Consider the following 22529-nt stretch of genomic DNA (forward strand, 5'->3'; position numbering starts at 1 on the left):
GTGCTCTTGCGAGGGGGTCAACTGTTTGAAGGTGTTTCCATTCTTTTCTTCAATCCCTTCTTTAAATCTCTTAAAGTTCCATTCAAATTCAGGTAGAACCCCACCTTAAGTTTTGTTCTTGTGAGAAAACAACAGAAGTCAAAGGTTGCGTGATATAACCAAGCATGGATTTTAATTCTCCCTCCCTTTCCATCTCCTTAGCCTTTCACCCCCACCTGTCCCTCCCTTTCTACTCTCATTCAATTTAATGTTTGTTTACATTTCCTAACCAATTCAGTATCGTACTAATCTGTGCCAAGCAATCAGATAATAACAGAAATTTGCCTTAATTTTGATCTCCCATACCAAGACCTTAGAGTATAAACCGCTAATAAAACAAAACACACTTGATAATAATTCTCTGAGGTTATACACCTTGCAGTATTAACGTACTAACGAACTTGATAACAATCCCCATGTCGTACTAAGGATTTTTACAGATCAACATAGAAAATAAGTTCACAATGGTTTGTTCCCAAAACGTTTTTTACTGTACAGAGGGTCTGTATATTGACCTGTAACTTGTATACCGTATTGAAAATTCAGAACGAACCGACTTCTGCCCGCTACCATGATATCATGTTGAAAAATTAGCTCGTTCGAAACCGTAGCAAAATCGTTAGAGACAGACAAGATACAGCCGTTTACTGGCAGTCTTTAAAAATCCTGAATTTCGACAAAATGAGCCAAAGTAAAGTTTTAAAATTTCCTTTATCAATATGGTTCTAATCTTTTTATTCAATTCTATGAACTGCTTTTATGCAGTACTGTCCACAAAGATTTCAATTTCCTCAAAGTTTCGGGACAAATGGATACAAAATATTTCGTGCAGAATGTAAATTGATTAAGCGAATGTTTTCACGTCTATAAATACTTCAAGCAGTGAATGAAAAACCGTTTTGTTTTCATCGATGAGAAACACTTTCAAATAGTTAATGCATAAAAAATAACAATCAGATCAGAATACAATAATTATTAATGTAAGGTCTCGCTATTATGTCTCGGCAGAGATACTTCTTTTTTGCAAGTTCAAATGTATGCAAATTTCGTGTGAAATGTAATTCGATTCCATTGTCTTGTTTACAAACTCTTTCTTAAGAAAGTTGTATTATTTTCGTGAATAAAACCCATTGGCCTGTTTTGTTTTCCTTATCATGTTTGTCTGTGATTTTTACAAAACATGTGGTCTTTTTTTTCGGAACTTTAAGTTGTACAAAAATTCCTATTTTGAACACAAATGTCACTTCCGGAATTTCTCATCTAAAATTCAATTGGTATTTAAAATTATAATTATTCGAAGTTTTCATTTTCAAGTCATCTTTTCATTCGATAGCTTTACTGTATATCTCGTAAAAAATTCCATTCAAGTTCACACCAATACTGTACATTGCCAATGTTTTGCTGACGTCTTGAGAAGTGTCTTACTAACGTCACTAGTCAAATCTAAAATATATCCAAACCAAGTTGTGCAAACATTCTACTCTTTGAGACAGGCGACTTTGACGCCCAACTGTGCGGAAATGAAAATCGACATACTTCTTGCTATTAAAAATATATAAAAAATAGTTTTAAAGTGGAGTCCGCCTCAAAAAAATGTACCGCCAGATCACACTGCTATTTGTAGAAACCAGCAAAGCGTCTAGTTTCAAAGTTTCCCACAAAAACATTGCGTGACATGAATGACGTTACCCCTTTTATTTACAAAAATAGCTTCAACTTGTCAAATCAACTACAGTTTCACAATGGTGATTATTAGTACTTTACCCCTTAAGCTTTTTTCTCTGTCCTCCCGCCGAAGCAAAGAAGAGAACCAGATTGCAGATTAGCCCAAAAGTCGACCCAGTGTTCCTACAACGATTTACTGTCAAAACTGAAATGAAACCGATTGGCCCAGGCTATCCCCGTCATTTTTAGCCGACAGGAGACTATCGTCTAGGACGACCAAAGGGTAAACTATAAATCGGCCACGCCCGATCAATAATCTTCTCTAGGCTACTAGCTGCACTACGTCATTTGATTTTAAAAGTCAAGTCGGGAAAATAACCCTCCAGACAAACGACCAAATTCACTTTAAAGGGAGTCATTGTGTGATATTGAATTCATGAAATGTTCACAATGTTTCCAACTCTCTAAATTCAAATACTGATCAGGCCGATAAACCACCCCTGATGTCAGGCATTTTTGCAAACTTATATGAAGCAATTCATCAAACTATTGTACTGATCGCTTTACTTGCACATCAATAATAATCATAAAAGATTCTTATCCATCGCAGCCTGCAAGAAAAAATCGATTCGGTTACTAACTTTTATTAAACTATGTGCTGATCTAACGATTAGTAAACAGAATATCGATATTTCCAAACGAATCAAAAGACGCAAAACAGATAAAATACTCTAAAATTACTGAATAACAATTACTTGCTTGACTGCGGGATTTAATTAATAGTGTACCATTTATTTTATGTGCGTCAGCTCAATTTCTCTCTTAATGTCCATTGGCTGCCTTTATCAAACAGCCAAATTTAAAAAGGTTCCATGTTTTTTACCTTTGGCAATAGACTAAAATTTTAATACACGCTCACAGTCCCTGTTTTTGCAAGAGTTTAAACTTCCAGTCTCCATACTTTTTGATTTGTTGGCGTTCGAAGCGCAGCCGTAGTAAAGAAAGCCAAAACTGATCAGTTTTTAAACGAAGGAAAGAAATACAAGAGCTAAAGTCATTATATGGAAGATGCGATTGCCGGACCGCCGCATGACCTGAATTTCATCGCTGTAATACCCCGGGGGGGGTACTCCCTATAATGGCCTATACGGGGAGGCTCCGCCCGAAAGGGGTACCTTTTTCAGGCTCCAGGTATATATAAGGGTAGGGATTTCACAAGTTTAGGTATATGAAAGGGTAGGGAAATCTGCCATAATGATATTTAAAAAGGTCTTTACATTAAATATTCAGAGCAGACGCAACTTTTGGCTGTATCGTCTTAATTTATTAAGCGCTACATAAAAATTACAAGAAAAATTCCCGTTTTAGGTAAATGTGATGTTGTGTAGGTATATGAAAGGGGTGTCTTTTTGCAATAAAAGGTATACAAAAGGGGTACCTTTTCTATCAAAATGGTATATAAAAGGGTAAGGGGTTGGATCTCCGGGCGGAGCCTCCCCGTACAAAACTTTTTCGAGTACCCCCCCCCCCTCCCGGGTGTAATACGGCGATTTGATGTTAATTTGTTTATTATACTATACAAATTCTGAGCTTCATGGTTACTTTTTTATGTTTACTTAATGTGAAATTAATACCGGTCGCCCGGAAGGAGGGGATTGCGTGTGCTAGCGCATGTTAAAAGAAATCCTTGATTGTGTGTGTCAGCTCATTTTAAAATGCCCCCCTCCCCCGCCAACCCTCTAACGGTGTCAACATTTCAGCTACTTGATCAACGTTGCACTGTTCAGAAGTTCGGAAATTGTCATTTGATTTAAATTTATTTTTTTTTTCTTACACTATACCATGATTTCATTTCTTTACACGTCTTAGCTTCATGGAAGTTATTTTTGACTTTTACTAATGGGGGAGGAATTACTTCCGTTTTACAACATCCGGCCGTCTACACAATTTTTGTCACGCACGACAACTTACGTCCATATTGTCTTCACCCTTATCTTATTCTTCGCGCTTTCACACAAGAATGTGCTCAAAAGGTGTATTGACTTCATGATACCACAAAACGCTTCCGCAAAATGTTGCTTCCCTGATTACTTTTCGTATAAAACGCACATTATGTCCTATACTTTATTATTCTTCCCTTACAGTTTCACACAATTTAATTTCATAAACATAGTGTTTTAAAACTACATATATACAAAATAAAAACGAACTGAAGTTTAATCAAAGTCTCTTCGAGATGTCGACGTTTTTGCATGAAGTATGAGTCGAAGGTTTATCCTGTGCATTGTTCTTCGAACTTATCATTACAGTTTCTTTGTAGTTTAGTTTAACAATTTCCTATCTTCGCGGAGGAAATGCAGCCATATAATTTTGTCAAAAATGGCTCGTCCGCGCCGGGTATTTATACACATATTCCTTAACATTGCACAAATAAACAGTGCAAATTTCACCGAGATCTGACAATTCTATACTTTAAAATTGCAAGGACCTTTCGAAGCAGTCGATTACGGCAGCGAAATTAGCAAATGAAACAGCAAAATATGCGTTCGACGCTTTGTTTTTGCGACGCCATATTTGAATTGTTATAGCCGGGTAGACCGCTGTTCAATGTGTTCAAGGCCGTATCGTTACGATTGCTCCACGAAAAAGCACGAAAAAAAATACGGATATTTCCGACTACTGTCGGAGAAAACATTGCGCATATAATTGGGGCGTAAACAAATCGTTACACTCAAGCTGCGTTTTGTCTAGGCTCTGCGAGGGTCGGATATCAAGACCCAGGATTAAACAAAAGCCATATATACAGTGAATGCTTTCGAATTATATTTGAAGATGAAATACGAAAGAATTTTGCTGTCTTTGACTGAAATTCCACTCGAACTGCGTAGATACGATCGCATGTTGTAAAGCCGATTCATGCAACATTGCTGTCATTCCCTGTCAACGCGAGGTCACGTCCCTAACGACCTAGGCTGATGACGAAATAGAGTTGCGCTTGCATGTAGCGACCAAATTTGGCCTAATTTTTAACCGCTCCTAAGCTAAAAGAAGCCCCCATCTCTTGCATTTGTTTTAACTTCAATAATATCTTTGAAAAGAGCGAGTTTTTTGGTATGGTTTATTTTTGACGTTTGTAATTTTTAAACGATGTAAGTGCTAGTGATTATATATTCGTGTTTTAGTTACGCAATCCATTGTTTGTGCGACGCTTTTTATAGATCGCCTTTCAGACACACGTGCGTTGAGATAAGAAAGCTGACATGTCACTTTTAAAATTGTTATTCACGTTTTTTTCACGAGATCGCAAGTGATCACCCACAGCGGAAAGTAATCCCTTGAGAAATTAAAACAGTCCCTTGATAAATTAAAAAAGTCCCTTGAGAGTTTACAAATATGTGGTTCCAAATTCTGTCCACATAACCCCTATTCTACGTTTTTAGCTTGTAAACAAGCAAAAACGTCGAAAAAAATGAGCCGCAATGTAGCATGGTGAAATAGACGTTTATAACTACAAAAGTAGTTGCCCGATGAAAAGCATAAACCATGAACGTTGCGGTCCAAATGCTTACTGGGAAATCAAAAAAAAAAAATCGTCGTGTGTGACAGAATAAACGCGATAATAAAACGGGGATGTATAAATCAAGCCTTAAGACTCTCAAAGAAAGAAAACGTATTAATAATTATCAATAAAAGGAATATTACTAAGCTTTCCAAGGCTGTCTACTCAGATTACCAGTGGGTGATATCGTCCATGGTTATTGCACAGGGTCAATGTTTCTTCAATTAGGTGTATGTGGTCGCTTATATGTTGGGGTTTCTGTTAATTATTTTGAAATCTGTAAAGGAAATATTGTATTACAGTCGAGCACTGATTAAATCTAGGCAAACCTGACATAACGAATAATTAAAATAAAACGACCAGAAAACGGAAGTTATAAACGTTATGTTGATTTGAGTAATATCAGCTGCTGCTGAGTATTCGAGAATAGAGACAAAAATAAATGCAGTGTACGCTTCGTTGCATTTACTTCTGAAATACTGATACATCAATGTCCATAACACATACAGTGCTACCGCGTTAATATTTAATTTTCTCCTACACATATTCTTATATTACAAAGCTAACTCAATCGTTGATATATTTCGTGCAAAAAATCCTGTATTTTGACTTAAATAGCTTTACGTCATTTGAATTTTTAAGTCAAGACAGGGAAATAACCGGGCGTTATTGTGTCACAGATATTGACTTTATTAAACCGCAAAGTGTTTCTTCCCCGAATACACCTTGCGTAAAACGCAAAATATGCCCTATAAGGTATAAGTCTTCTCTTACAATTTAACAAAATATAAATTCGACTCAGTAAACACCGTAAACCTTTGCTTAAGAAGCCCTCCGCTCTCCCTATCTCACTTTGTCCGTAGATATCTTACAATATTGTGTGAGTAATGTTGCTAGACGTTCAACATCGAACTTCAAACTAGAGGGGAGAGGAAAAACAAAATTGCCAACTTTCCCAAAACTTTTGTCTCGCGTTGTAGCAAAAGCTTACAAGATTAAAGCTTGGTGTCTGTATGTTCGATTCGAAGGAGTAAATTATTTTTATCTCAGTACAGTCGAGCACTGACTAAACTCGTTAAACCTAACATAACAAATAATTTAAACGAAACGACTGGAAAACGGAAGTTATAAACGTTATGTTGATATGAGTTATATCGGTTGCTGCTGAGTATTCGAGAATGGAGAGACAAAAATAAATTCACTGTACGTGTCGCTGCAGTTGCTTCTGAAACACTGATCGCCTTTATATATTAATTTAATATTTTTCCTTCTACAGATATTCTTATATTACAAAGTTAACTCAATCTTTGATATATTTGGTCCAAAAAATCCGGTATTTTGACTTGAGCAGCACTACGTCATTTGATTTTTTAAGTCAAGACAGGGAAAAACCCGGCGTTATTGTGCGTCATTACTTGATTGCACCTCGTGTAAAACGCACAATGTGTCCTTTAATGTATAATTCTTCTCTTGCAATTTCACACCATTTAAATCTGAACTCAGTAAACACCGTATACCTACTGTTTGAGGAGCCCATCGCTCACCCTATCACACTTGTCACTATCTTACAATCTCGTGTGGGTAAGGTTGTTAGACTGATGCCAATATCGAACAGGAGACGGGAGGAGACAAAACATTGACAACTTCTCAACACTTTTATCTGCATGCGTTGTAGGAAAAGCTATGTTCGGTTGCATATTGGGGTTTTAGTTACCGGTAATTATAGTTTCAAATCAGTTAAGGAAAGGGGACTTAACTATTCTATTACAGTCGAGCACTGATTAAACCTGACATATCGAATAATTTAAACAAAACGACTAAAACGGAAGTTATAAAGGTTATGTCGATTTCGTAATATCGATTGCTGCTGAGTATTCGAGAATGGGAAGACAAAAATAAATTCACTGTACGCTTCGCTGCATTTGCTTCTGAAATACTGATACAACAGTATATCTGAATTGAAATTAATGTCCATAAGGTGCTTCTGCTTTAATATTTAAATACCTCCCAGAGATATTTTTGCATTACAAAGTTAACTCAATCTATGATATTTCTGGCGCTAAAAACTATTTTGACTGGAGCAAAGTCCAAATCCAGCTGACAATTTAGAATATACTAGGAAAAAGGCGCATATTCGTAGAATGGAGACCATTGCAAAATTACTGGTTTTGATGCAAGAATTAATTAAGAAATACAATATTTCAACTTTATTGCCCGCAGAGTTATAATCATCTTGTGCCATGATGTCATATTTGTACTTGAGATAATTAGCATACATAGAGTATGAATAGAGCTATTAGAACAAGTCTAATTCTCTGGAAAGTTAGCTAAAAAGCCTAAAGGCCTTCATTATTGAATCTTGCCTCAACCAAAACTTGGTTGTGCATGGATTGCCTTTTTCCTTGCTAACTAAAGTAGCACTACGTCATTTTATTTTAAAAGTCAAGACAGGGAAAAACCGTCCAGACAAATGACTTCATTTACTTTAAAGGGCGTTATAATTATTGTGTGATAATCGACTTCATGAAACCGCAAAATGTTTCTGTCTCAGTAAGCGTGACCACTTATCAGGCCGATATACCATCCTTGACGTCAGACATTTTTGCGAACTTATTTCAAACAAGTTATCAAACTATTATGAAGATCGCTTTACTTGCACATTTATAATATTAAAAGATTTTTATCCATCACTGCCTGCAAGAACATCGATTCGGTTGCTAACTTTCGTCAAATTATATGCTGATCTTGTATCGATCAGTAAACAGGATGTCTAATTCTAAGATGCAAAACAGAAAGCGGACTTTATAATTACTGAATAAAAATTACTTGCTCGACCGACTTATACTGACACACACTACGTCAACTCATTAAATGTTTCTCTTAATGTCAATTGGCTGCCTTCATTAAACTGTTAAATTTAAAACTTTTTTTTTCCGACAATGTATTGTCTTTGTTGAAAGTTCCATGTCATTTAGCTTTGGCGTTACAGTTTAATTTTAATAAATGCTTGCCGTTCCTGTTATTTTGCATTTAATAACAACGGATATTTTTTCAGCTTTTTTTCTTATGACATCGGTCACATTCTACAACCCTAAGTAATGTTTGAAATGCTTTTCATTCAATCAGCAGAAAATCAACTCACATAATGAACAAGTAAAATTTAATAGCAATACTGCTTTTTGACCACAAGTGTCAAGTTCAGGATACCGGAAGTGATAAGAGCCATGCTGAAAATATAATACATTTTAGTTCTTCGAACTCATCAAGTTATTGAAAACTGTGGAGAAGATCAAAAACACCAGTTAAGGCATTTTTTAGGGTTTGATCAGCATGTTATAAAACAACTTGAGCGTTTCAGCTTAGATGCTACTCTGTGTAAGTGCTACCCATGATTAAAATGTCTAGTAATTTTACTTAGCTCACGAAAGAGTTTCCAAAGTAATAATTCCAATATATTTGTTATTTTGGTTATAATTGACACTAACTGTCTGTAGAGTTTTATTTCGCCCGTTGTCAAGTAAACAGATGGACAAAAACAATCAAATTAAAGTTGTTTATGATATTCGGAGGAACTATATTTTCTCTTGACAAGACGTGCTTCACGTACCGTGCATAAGAGGCAGTGTTTACATTGTGCGTCATTTGAACGCTCCAATGACCAATGATAATGGAATCAATTGACAGTAATTTTACGCAGTATTTTCACTGCCAATCGGACATTTAAACATGTTTTCAACTACGTAGGCGTTAGAACCGTGTTGGCGCGAAAGCGTAATGATGGAAGCAACGATTGATGCGAGAAAAAACAAAACATTCGCCATGCTTTTACTTTCTTTTTGCGTTATCGTTTTCAGCCAAGTTGATGCAAGCCTCGTTAATCCTTCTCGAATAGGAATGGAGCTGCAAACGTTTGCCAGAGATGCGCTTGGCGTGGATGAAATGCAGGTACGAAAAAAATCGCAAAGTCATAGTGCACGATATTAACTTTATTTTCGCCCGAGTCAATCTTTCAAGGTTACATAAGGGGCATGCAGCCATAAAATGGAAATATTACCCTCCGGACTACGGATGCCTGTCCATTCTTGCGACCTTAACCTCCTTTTCTAAACATTTGGGTCAAAAAGTAGATTTCCAATTTTAATAAGTTGTATAAACAGTACGGGTCAATCTCATTCAAATGTACCCCCATTTGGCCAATGTATTGACTCAGTTTAAAATTTACACTTTAAACATGAACTATTGGAAATAGATTTAGCGGCTTCAGGCAGTCGTATTTGAATTAGCCATTTTTCTTTTGAAAATATAAACAGTTTATCGTTTTCTTTGTTCTGAATTTACTTAATTTAAATGAGTCAGCCCGCACGGAAGTCACGAGTCACGAACGAGTTCCTCTTTCATACATCCATGCACGTTTCAGCTTATTTATTTCATAACCTGCCGCTTTAGCAATACCAGCCTCCCTTTCCTAAATTTATTTTTTTAGAATAAATTTTTGCGATGCTGTAGTCAGACACGATGCCTTCAATTTTTATAAGATATGAAAACAATAATATATATATTTTTTTATATTGCATATCATTATAAATGCATGGATGTGAATTCGTGCATGACAGACAAGGCGTACGACGCAGCGGGGAGGGGGGGGGGGTGGTTGAGTGGCGAAATTTTTCGGTCAAAATGCTTAGAATTCGAGCAACATGCCTATCCCATGAAACCTTCCCTTACGTTGAATGACCGAACTTTCGTTCAAATGTCCAACTTTCTCATTCATCTGCTTTCGTTTCCTTCCGCAGATTGCTTAATGATCAAAATCGATTTTTCTCGCAAATTCTGCGTGACCTCTCAATTTGATTCAGTGGCAATCAGCTTTTCCATAATAAGCTTGAGCTGAGCGTTTGCACGCGTTGGATCCAGTGTAAGACCTTGAAACAAAGCTGTTACAAATGTGATGAAGCTAATGTTTTGAATGAAATGTTAAGTTCTCAGGCTAGCTCACAGCTTTAAAGGAAATGTTTTAACCCATTCATCCCTGAATAATCTATACGCTTTGGTATTACTTCCAAGGGGGGGGGGGGAAGTAATGTAAACTAGAGTGAATAAAATTTTTCCGAAGAAAAAGGTTTAGCTATTGACACCTTCGGGCAACGCTACGAAATTAATTAAAGAACTGTCGTTTCCATTAAAGGGACTGTGTCACGGCGGAGATAAGTTTTTCGGTATTACGTTATAGCACTCGCTATGAAACTGAATGTTTGCAACGAAATTACTTCTATGGATCTAAATGACGAAAACATAGGTTCATTGCAACCAAATGTGTCTCCTGGGCGTTATAATTAAAAGATATAAGCAAACGAGATAAAGTTTGAAAACTGAGCCAAACAATATTTCAAAAACCAATTTATCAATCCGTTTCTATCTTCTTCTGTCTATCTTTTATGTTTGCTGTGTTATTGAAATGTTCCTTCACTGTTTTTTGAGGCTATTTGCATATTTCTTTGGTTTTGATGGTCATTTCCCATGCTTAAATTTGGCTAAAATCCGTGATACAGTCCTTTAACCCTATTCAGCCATGGCTTTTTTGGCCCTGCTGGGACCGGGGGGAGATGCTTTGAAAGCCCCTCCCTTTGTAACTTCCAGAATATTTAAGCAATCACAATAAAACTTATAGGATAAATAGTATATCCAAACATCTATCCTTTGGGATACGTCGCGTGGGATGATGACGTCACATCACGTGACAATTACATCATGATGTCAAAACAGCCGCCATCTTCGATCCGCCATCTTGATTTCAAAATTTTTTCTAAAACGCAAGAAAACCACCCAAAATTACTGCAAAGTACTCAAAATCGATAAACCTGTGCTTAAAAACTGTCAAAAGATGAAAAATTGCATTAAAATTATTTATCATTAATAGCAACACGAAAATTTGAAATTTGGAAAAACATGCCTGTCAAAACGTCGTTGGCATGGTGATGTCAAGTTCCTGACACAACAACCTATCACACCAAATTATTCCCACATAAATTCGCAAAGTTTGGTAACGTTTGGTTGAATCTTCAAAAAGTTAAACGCGTTCAAGGTCAGCGCGAGCCTCAAAAGCCACCCCCCCCCCCCACGCCCGGACTGAATAGGATCAAGCAAGCCTGTAAGGTTTGTAAGCCAATGATGACTGACCTTCGCGTGTGGCTCATTCCATGTGTAAATCTTTAAACAAAAGTGCTGTTTTCCTTATCTTTCAGAACTATTTTGACAGCCTTCAGTACCAGAAAAGGACAATAAAAGGAGAGGACATAACTCTACCTCTATCAGTTAAACTCGCAAACAAGTTTGAAGCAAGATTTCAGGTTGCAAGACGCCTTAAGAAAGCAGTTGAGGCCTCTTATGCAAGGTCTGCAAACGCTGCACCAAAAACACAATGCTGCAAAGTCGACAAATCGAAACTGAAGTACGATGAACGCTTTCACTCTGGAGTGGACCTCAACAATGTCTGCTTGAAGATTTCTGGCAGCGTTTCTCCAAACCCAGTCCATTTAGACGAGGGCGTCTTAGACGAAATGAAAGACATCTCGAGACTGTATCCATTTATCAAGTGGCAGTACTTTGGATCTGAGGAAGGTGTAATGACCAACTTTCCAGTGTTTGACGACAAAGAGGAATGTGACAAATACGATCCTCGATACAGACCGTTTTATGTGGAAACTGCCACCCCGGAAGCTAAAGACGTGGTGCTTGTTATCGATACAAGTTTATCTATGACTGGAGATAAACTCTTCAACGCTAAAGAGGCTGCAAAAACAGTGTTGGATACCTTGAACCCAAAAGACAAGGTAAGTGCTATTTGGGAACGTTACAATACTCTAATACTTTCCTTCTTTGTTAGGTATAGCAATTAGTATGTGTCCCTGGATTTATTAAGTTATTGTATTTCCTCAGTTCATTTTTGAGTTTTAGAATAGTTTTGCAATGGGTTTTCGTTTCTTCGCTCAAACCGAGCAAAAAGGGGAACTTATATTGGACATTTTTTTTTAAGGTTGGTATTGTGTCTTTCAACGATCAAGTCTCAACTCCAGGCGACGTTGGAGGCAAACTGAGTAATTGTTACAGTGAACGGTTAGCTCTTGCAGTTCCTACAAATATCAAAAGTATGAAGAGTTATATTGATTATGGGCTGGCTCAGCAAGGTTAGAAACAAAGCTTATGTTTATCATTCTTGGATGTTTGCCGCTGAAAGTTGGATGTCTTGAGGTAAAATGACGGAATTTTTTTATTTGTGTGTGTGCTTACAGGTCAAACGCATTACAGATTAGGATTTGAGAAAGCATTCAGTCTACTGAAAGGCTCAATCTCTGGAGAATCGGGGAAGACCAAAAAAAGAGTCATTTTATTTCTGACTGATGGGGAGCCTTCAGATCCCAACAATAAAGTAATTTTCGAGACCATCAGAGATAGAAACTTTGAACTTAACAACACTGTCATCATTCTAACGTATGGATTTGGTAAAGAAAATAAAGAAATTCTGGAAGACATTGCTAAACAAGACACAGCAAAGTATGGAGTACCAGCAAATACCTCTGTTGGAGACATCACGGTAGTACTAACATACGATCGGTGAATTTTTTTACTAGCTCAATTTAATGAAATCGTAGATCACTTCTTGTTAACCCTCGGACGTAGAAGCAAACTCATACCCCCACGATCGTACAATGGGGGGGATGGATGGAACCCCTCCCCAGAGTTTTCGTCCTATTAAGGCGCAGCAAAAGATTTTTAAGAGGGGGGAGGGGTGGCATCCACCCCCCCCCCCCGTACGTCCGAGGGTTAATAATCAAAAATCTTGGATGACATGGAACGATTGTGGGACGCGCTTTCACTGACCGCATTTTTTAAATGGTCCAATCCATCATTGGTAACCCCACAGGCAGACCACCCTATGTGTTCGTGGTTAATAATTGTTGACATGAGACGAACAAAATAGTCATGAGATCTTTGAGGATTATTAATAAGCTTTGAAAATTACATATCTCAAGTACAGTCGCTCTGAATATCATGAAATGGTAATCGACTCACGTGTAGTTTTTTTTTTCGCCTGCGTGGACTGTTTGGCCCACGAGGGAGAAAAAATACTGCTCAACTCTTAAACTAATCGATCAACCTTATTAATGAATCTCATTTACTCTTCCAACTAAATCATAATTAACATACCTTTACTACTATCTCAAGTTGATTAAATCATAATACCGGGCCCCCTTTGATACCAGCCCTGCGACTTAAAGGGTTACCCTGTTTAAATATCAATTATTATTATTATTATTATTATTATTATTATTATTATTATTATTATTATTATTATTATTATCATCATCGCTTCTTTTTTCTCCTTAGCCTGGAAAATACATCTTTGTCGAAGACGTAAAAAACCTAAGAAGTAAAATGGCTACGTATTATAATTTCTTTGCACTGGGAGAGCAAGACAGCCCTGTTGTCTCTGTGCCGTATCTCGATGCGTTTGGAACAGGTATGGGATACGTGTATCTTCCCACTGTGTTATATACTGTTGAAAACCTCTTTATTTTATAATCGTTGACCGCGTTGAGAACATTGGAAGGTTGTGGACAGTCAAAGTACGTAAACCTTGACGGTTGAGTTTTCCATTTGGTCTCTTACAACTTAGCTGCTAATAAGGAAGATAACTGACTTTTCGCAGCGCTATTACGTAATATGGATCAACCTACTTGGGAATCAGATTGCTCGAAAAGGAAAGTTGCCAAGGGATTGTCTATAAGTGTGCTTCCTAGGGACTACAGTAGGTGCCTCTTTATTTAAGATGGCAAATGCCTGACGGAAATTCAAGAACGTTACTTTGACATAAGTTTTCCCAACTTAATCAACGATCGTTTAAAATGAAACCGAAAAGAATAATGAAAACGGGCCACTATCCGTTAGTATCGTTTGTTTTTTACCTATTTCCTCCATGGAGTTTTTAAGGTTCCTATCCCAACTATTTAGTTGAACTGCAGAAGTTAATTACCACACTTTATCTTTTCAGGGCTTCTAATGTCGATCACACTTCCTTGTTTTCATGATGGAAAGTTTATTGGCGTAGCAGGCACTGACATCAACATAGACGACTTATTGTCCGACATAACATTCTTTAATCAAGGCCAGAGTACTTATGCTTTTATGGTCAGTAACTCTGGAAGGACCCTAATCCACCCGCTCCTACCAGCCCCAACCGATGCGTACGGGGATCCTATTTTTCTGGACATACGGAGCTTGGAAGAAGAGACAGCGTTCAACGAGGTCTTTGACTCGATAACAAAGTATGTATGTTTCGGGAGGTACTCTTACAGACGCACTTCTGTATGGCAAACATTATTATCCTAAAATGGGTTTTGATGATGTTGCATTTTCTATCAAAGCTCCCAGATTCGATCACTGTTCGAGATCGTTAAGCTGTGTTTTGAAATGGACAAGACTATTTCCTCGTACACCGTGCCTTGTGCAACCCTGAAAATTGACAACAGCTAATTATTTCGCCGCCAAGCCGGTATCTAGGAGGCCATGGGATCGATTCCCATCGGGGATTCAGATTGTTTATTGTCCCACCCTCGTGACAAATGGACATTTCATCTTTATCAGTTAATTTTTGGTCGTTTTGATTCTTTTTCTAGGGGGCAAACCGGTTCCAAAACGTTCGTTGCAAAGCGTTTTTTGCCGCGAGGCGGGAAAGAAAAAGAAGGTGTAACGATGAAAGAGGTTAACTCCACATACTCTTGGAGACCACTTGTGAATCTTGACTTCTCAGTTGGTGTAGTGGTGCCAGTTTCTCACGTTCATGATCAACTAACCTCGTTACCAATTCCAAGTGGTAAGTTTTAGAAGATTACACCAGTCTCAGAAGATCTAGAAAATTTTGGAATTCTCTTGTTACTTTACGTTTCATCGACATCTCTGATGGGATTTTATTGTTGCTGATTTACAGGCTACAAGTTTAACTATCACCGAATCGACCTTAATCCTCCCAGAAAACCATGTTCTCATTTTGGAGTATATGCTGTTAAAGGTAAGGACACTTCCAATATAACCAATCAACACAGTGGATAGCAAATGCCTTACAAAAACCATGCTTCAAACGCCTTAGATATTCCCTTAAGTATCCCAGGAAAACACTCGTGCCTCTACATCGTGTCGTCAGAATAATGTTTTCCTACTAATTTGCTCCCAAGTCGCTAATCGTCAAATTTTCATTTTACTTAATAGATACCACTGTTGTAAAGTTTGCTCCGGGAGCCTATAAAGACCCATATAACTATATCGGCAAAGATGAGACAAAAGGCTGTGTGGATCTACTAACTGCTTACATGAAAGACAAGTCGGGAACTGCAGTACAAAATCCTGGTTTAAAAGATGACATCCGGGACACAGTGATCGCGACATGGAAATTGGAAGACCTGTGGTTGCGTGACAAAACAGAGCTCACGCAATATGTGGTCTGGAGATACATTGGCACATCGAACGGAGTATTCAGGTCAACTCCAGGTGGTGTGGAAACCAAAAGTTTCGACCCGAGACAAAGACCCTGGTAAGGAATAGCACAATAGACCATTTGCATTATGACGTAAAAGCGCAAAGAATTCTGGTAGTTGTAGTTAGGTTCGCGGGAAAAAACCATTTCTGGCTTGTGATTGGCTAAGCGCAGTCAAGCAGGAAGGTGGACATCTATGACATTTATTTGAAGCTGAGCTGCTAAAATTTACGATCTTGTCGCTTCAAAACTTGCTTATACAATTGTATTTCAGTTACCTGTCAAAAATATAGAAAACAGGATGATAGCTTTGGATTGAAACTTGACTGACAAATGTTGTTCGTGTTCAAGTAAGTTTATGTAAGTATGTACGTTGTGTGGCGGAGTTGACTTGGTAGAATTTCATTTCTCGCGGCCGACAACTTCTCTTCGTAAATAATTTCAGCCTAAAATCACAGCTTCAAAAAATTCGCGCACTGGAAACAGATTGCTTGAAAGGACATGTCTAGGATATGACTAAATTTGTGTGAAATCAAGTCAAGCCATTGACTTTGTTCATAATCTATTCTCAGACGTTCAACAAACGATCGCTTCCATCGATCGTAGGTGAATTAATTCTTGACTAAAAAGCTTGGAAAATTTACCGTATATCATCATTGCTCGGAGGGACGGTCAGTTTTATTTATTTTTACAGTGAGACAGAGAAACGAGTCAAATAATTTTCCTCGTTCAATCGAGCTTCATCGATGAATCATGAAGGGTCAATGATAGAGGATTTAATTTCCAAGCTGATCAATCAAAACCCCTGTGCAGGTGAATACAGATTATTTGTTTATTTATCTTAAAATTGTGTTTCTTTTTTCGTCAAATTAGAACTGTAATTGCAATTTTCTTTAACAAAGAAGCTTTCTTGTTTTTGTGTACTGGCAACTCGTCGATTAGGAGTTGTGGTTTCAGTACGAGCGAGGGCTGTGTGAGCAAATATAATTTTGTTGATGAGCGATTACTTGCGAGACTTGAACGATGAGCCTCAAAGATTTTAATGAGTGTAGACATCATCTACTCCCCCTTGTTTAAAAAGGGTAAAATATTGTGTCTTCGTAAATTATTCGAAAATAAAAATATATTTACATACATATCACCTTGCAAGCAAAAGTTTTAGGAACTTAAATAAATCAGTGATAAACAACCGCGCGACTGAGACTCCACTGGAGGAATTTGAAACACTCGTTGAAACTTCACCACAAAACGCAACAAGGCAAATAAACGATATCTTGCAAAACTTTTATCATTAACGGACTTGGTTTATATTGAGAGCTTGCTTTTTGCCTTCTAAATGAAGCCACAGGGACGTCTTCTTCGGTGACGGTAATTTTCTTTATCTCCAACACGATTTTCTTGGGCAAGCGGGCTTGATGACAATTCAAAATTTACCGCGAACTCTACTACATATTTAACTTACTTGAACACGAACAACATTTGTCAGTCAATTTTCATTCCAAAGCTATCATCCTGTTTTCTATATTTTTGACAGGTAACTGAAATATAAATGTATAAGCAAGTTTCGAAGCGACAAGAGCGTAAACTTCAGCAGCTCAGCTCTAAATAAATGTCATAGATGTCCACCTTCCCGCTTGACTGCCCTTAGCCAATCACAAGCCAGAAATGGTTTTTTCCCGCGAACCTAACTACAACTACCAGAATTCTTTGCGCTTTTACGTCATAATGCAAATGGTCTATTGGTAAATCATTTTTCGTGAGGTACAGTTTTTCAGTAAACTGGGCTGGTTATGTGACTAAAAAAGGATGCAGAAAAAAAATATTTAAAACAGTCATTTTGAAAAGGCCTCTAGAAACATTATGTGCTAGTATGAGAAGATTTTTGGAAGGACAACAATTAGTTCCAGCAATAGAAAGCCTGGTAGGCTATCACATGAACGCCAAAGTGAGTTAATAATTGTTATAGAGGACACTTAAAGGATAACAGTCAGAATATTGATTATCCAATATCTGTTTCACTGCCATTATCCTCTTCAGTATATTTCTGTATTTTTATATATCTTTCCCCATAAAAAGTGTAATTTTTCTATTTTTTAGGTATTATACAGCATTAGCCCATACAGGATTACTTACTCTTACAACTCCATATTTGGATTTGGGAGGGGCTGGAGTAGTAATTACCGCTGGCCGCGCGTTATTCCGTGGAGAACCAAGTCATATCCACCACACAAACGATGAAGTGCTTGGTGTTATGGGGGCTGACTTTCCACTGACTTATTTCTACAGGTGTGCATTTGAGCAATCAGTTGTCATAACTTAAAGGGGCTTTTCACGGGTTTCGCCGGATTTTTGAACAGCCAAAAGTTATACATTTATATTTTTGTCGCAGGAAAACCCCCCCCAAAAAATAATAGTCTATTTAAATTAAAAATTGCTAGTTAGAGCACTGAAACTGTTAACGAACGTCTTTGGCCGCGGATGGCCAGGATGGAAATGGATTGCAACTTGAAAACATAAGGCTTTACTTTTCAAATTATTTCCGCGCGTTTTCAATCGATATTAATAGCCGTAGCTTGATTTATATCCGCAAAACAAGGTTACATCTTCCTTTATATGTACAAAGACGATGGTTTTAATGGGGTAAGTTGCATAGCACTAATTTAAGAACAGTTTAAACCAAACTTCTGCGAAATCCCAGTGTTTAGTTCCTTTAACGATAACGTCATATAGACCGCCAAAATATTCATTCAATTTTCATTCATTCTACACAGGTTACTCACCAAGGTATACCCAAAGTGCAAAGAGACAAAAACCTTTTCCTGTTTTGTGATGGACAGTGCTGGCTTTCTCATCATGCACGAGGATTTTTTACTTCCTTCAGCGGTAGCATCGGACGTAGAATACGTGCACATCACGGAGAAGGACAAGTTTATGGCAGAAGACCTCATCGGGAAAGGGTACTTGATGAAAAATGAATGTCGTGATCTGGAGGAGATACAGAAGCAAAGCTTTTACGAAGTCCACTTACCACCCGGCGGGGTGGACACTCTCAGGAGTGGTGCAAGATGTACGAAATACCAGCTGGCGCAAATAATAGGAACCAATGCATATATAGGTATGTAAATTGCTTTTTAGTTTTCAGATGGATTCTCAGTCAGTCAGTCAGTCAGTCAGTCAGTCAGTCAGTCAGTCAGTCAGTCAGTCAGTCAGTCAGTCAGTCAGTCAGTCGGCCGGCCGGTCATTCATTTACTTTGGTAATACTCAGTTGTTATTATGGATACCTTGTTATGTTCATTTATAAATTATTTGCTTCCTCTGTTTCAGTGGCATGCCTGTAAACTAGCTATCTCGTTGAGATATGAAGCTAAGTGAATGACCACTATAAACACATATTTATTTACTTATTTTTTTATTTATGGATTTGCAGGAGTTACTGTCAGAGAACTCTTCTGCTCCGCAGAGGCCTGTCCGTGTTCTTCAGGTAACAAATGTCCTTATACAGGCTTGATGTGTCAATGCCCCTGCACCTCCCGCTTGGATTTCCATTATTGTCGCAGTCAGTTCCCCAACAGCAGGTTGGTTTCTTTATTTTTATGTGAGACTTAAAACCGATTTCATACTTTAAAACGAATTTGCACATCACAAGACAGTCGAGGTAGTCACGTGTAGTTAACTGGTACAAAGGTGCCAAGTCAAATATGTTACTAAGCCCTTATTTTGCTTTGCATTATTTTCAGTCTTCCTATTTGCCCACCCTCAGCTCCTAAGGTAAAACCGCCCAGCGAAAACCTTTCTCCCGTCCCTAAAAGGAAATGCAATGATCCATTGTCAGGATTAGAGAAATGTTTTGATCCTCACTGCAGCGAGAGGAACAGTTCGCAAACGTGCGAAGGCATCGCTGGCTGCTATTGGTGCAAGAACAACAAGGATGATGTACCATTAAAGGAACCATATTGTGCTAGTTCTGAAGTGTGCTTCAGAGGAAGAGAAGGTATAACCTTATGTTTAACAGGTTAAATTAACCTTATATAAAGGGAAGACACGAGCCATGCGGCCCACACTGCCAAAGCTTATCCCGGTTTCCGTAGCATTAAGCGGCTAGGAATATTTCTACTCCCCCCACCCTGAATGGGATGCTAGTCCATCGCAGGGCCCCTGCGATGGACTAGCATTATGTCGCATTATGTCGCCGGTACCCATTTATACAACTGGCTGGAAAGAGGAACTATGAGAGTAAAGGGTCTTGCCCAAGAACACAACGCAAGTGACCCCGGCCGGGGCTCGAACTCGGACCGGTAACGCTCGATCCATTAGGCCACCGCGCCTCCCCTTAAATTAACCTTAGACGTCTTTTTTTACTTGATTTGAGGAAGAATGGTTCATCCCCCTCCGTTTGTCTTGTGTTCTAGATCCGGGGCCTCTTGCACCTTCGAATTTTTGCTAATTTAAAAATTAAACATTAATGCAGCCCCCGATATAGAGAATTTCTTTATAACTGAGACTTTGGTATGACGAGATTTTTCAGCGCGGCTAAGTCACATGGGGAATAACTTTGATAGAACAATTCCCCTTCGTAATGAACAATTTTTCTTCGTCGGAATATCAGATTTCTACTGTATTTTAATTTGTGACAAGTCACTTTATGCACTGGCCAAAACTGAAATCATTACAGATCACGCAATAACCAAATTCAATTACTATTCATGTCAGTCCTATCTGATTGTGTATTTTATTTGTCTACAGTTGAACAGGAAAAATGCCCAGATACATCCGATCGGTCTGTACTTTTCACAGATGACGAAGGCAATAGTCTGTCGACTGGCACTATTGTAGGAATTGCTGTTGGATGTACAGCTGCTGTGGCTGTCATAGTGATAATCGCGTTCTTGGTAAGCGTAAAAAAGTTATTACTTTGAGTGGTGATCTCTAACACCAGTCCTAGGAACAAAATAGCTATATGATTGCATGTATCCAATTATCTCAGTGATTCGTTGAATGGGGGGGGGGGGGATGTTCAGCGTTTCCGTGTTTGTTGAGGGGTGCGGCGAGTTATTTACTTACTGGGTGGAGCCTTTAACCAGCGGCTCGAAAAAATGCCTATTTTTCTAATTTTTCAGACGATGCGGCGGGGTCGAAGGGGCAAAATACTCATTGGCCCCTAACGCGGCAAGAAAAACATTTTGAATCAAATTAGGAATGTTCTTTCAGTTGTCAGTATTTCAAGCAAAAATATTTTTTGACGCGAATTCGAGTGGGCGGTTATTAAAAATACAGCCTCTTAATGTCTCTCTATATTGCTTCCATAGGTAATAAAACATCACCGTAACAGAAGCAGACCTCCCATTAAAAAGAACACGAGTGCTTCCACGCGAGAGATCTTCGATCTTGAAAACGCAGATCCCTCTACACGTCCACCAGCACCCCTCCCTGTAGCAACTCCACCTGAACCCGAGCCTGCCAGGTCTGATGGCAATTATGAAGTCCCTGACGAATTACGGCGTCCCCGTCAAACTTCAGTAGCTTCTGTTCAGTGGCCATCCCCTTATGATGAAATCAGAGTCCGGTCTCAGAGCGATCAACCTCCAGCTCTCCCTCCTGCAAGGAAACAGTCTACTGTAACCGCACCGGTCATTCCTCGACCAATGAGCCTCCCGAAGTCATATCCTGAGGAAATTGTGGAGTACAGGGCAAGGAGAGAGTCTAGTGGACATCCACAGCCACTACTCGTGTCTCCGAACAGAAGAATATCAGCTGCTGATGGTAACACTCCGCCAATCGATGCTGTTTTTAACATGCCCTCTACTGACATTCAACCACCTGATGTTCCTAAAAAGAAACGCAAGCCTCCACCACCACCACCATCTATCTCTGCAGAAATAAGGAAATCGGAAGACAAGCCAGGGACGCCTGCTTCTGATTCAAACAGGCTGTCTGAGGAGTCTTCCATGCCAGCTGCTTCTGGGAAAGGAGAGCACCAATATAGCAATTTACCTTCACCACTTCCTGATCCAAGGGGTTCGTGTGATACAAGCGTGATGCCACCAAGTGATAAAGCAACAGAGCAGTGTGACTCTAACAGGCCGGTTCTTTCACATAGCGATAGTCGTGATTCTGTCGTCCTCGATGCTTTCGGCTATGTAGAATGCATTCTATAGTGCGCGCCGTTGGACACCAATTGCCTGAAAGATCATTCCCGTACAATGCGGCTGGCACCAAGGAAGCTTGTCAGAACCCAGCTTTGGGTGTTACCCAGCGGTAATAGCAGGTCGTTATGTTCCTTTGTCCTCGAGTTGGTACCTGGAAACACCGACGAATTTATGCCAATCAACATGTTGCTAAGAATTAAGCCATCGCTAAATAATTTTACGCGCTAACGTCGAAGGCTTAAGCTCAGCTGCCTCCTCAATGGTATTGTCGAATGTGGACAAATGGCGAGAACGTCGTCGCTGATTAATTAGCTGAAGGAAAAATAAAAATAGTGCTAGAAACCTACAGTAAAATAGCATCCTATTCATTTGGACGTGTATTACCTTTATTCGCTTTATTCCGAATGATACGAACGCTTTGATAATCTCCGGTATCCTTCATCATTTATCCTGTTAGAATCTACACCTGTTTTCTGTGAAATATGTTAAATATTAAGAAAAGACACAACTGTAAGATGATTTTTTAACTTTTGGGCTTTGGCTATATTAATAAGGTCAAAAGCTTTGTCAAATAATCTTCTCTAGGCTGCCA

The 22529-nt window shown here is 38.6% G+C and overlaps 1 protein-coding gene across 1 annotated transcript; it reads left to right on the forward strand.

Moving 5' to 3' along the window:
• Positions 1–9038: 9038 nt before the first annotated feature.
• On the forward strand, positions 9039–22287 carry LOC144628879 (VWFA and cache domain-containing protein 1-like). Its single transcript, XM_078486989.1, has 15 exons — positions 9039–9208; positions 11506–12093; positions 12297–12447; positions 12553–12854; positions 13649–13781; positions 14313–14586; positions 14938–15134; positions 15249–15329; positions 15527–15848; positions 17889–18077; positions 18563–18906; positions 19219–19366; positions 19529–19782; positions 20535–20680; positions 21098–22287. Exons 1-15 carry the CDS (start codon positions 9041–9043, stop codon positions 21944–21946), a joined length of 4146 nt encoding a protein of 1381 aa, XP_078343115.1. The 5' UTR covers positions 9039–9040; the 3' UTR covers positions 21947–22287.
• Positions 22288–22529: the final 242 nt, after the last annotated feature.

This window comes from Oculina patagonica, chromosome 10 (genome assembly GCF_052425735.1).
Source record: "Oculina patagonica isolate OP01 chromosome 10, crgOcupat, whole genome shotgun sequence".
NCBI classification, from domain to species: Eukaryota; Metazoa; Cnidaria; class Anthozoa; order Scleractinia; family Oculinidae; genus Oculina; species Oculina patagonica.

Coding starts and splice junctions, on each gene's coding strand:
- LOC144628879 (XM_078486989.1), top strand. CDS start 9,041: ATGGAAGCAACGATTGATGCGAGAAAAAACAAAACATTCGCCATGCTT. Junction 15,135..15,248: donor CTCGTTACCAATTCCAAGTG/GTAAGTTTTAGA, acceptor GCTGATTTACAG/GCTACAAGTTTAACTATCAC. Junction 18,907..19,218: donor AGGAACCAATGCATATATAG/GTATGTAAATTG, acceptor ATGGATTTGCAG/GAGTTACTGTCAGAGAACTC.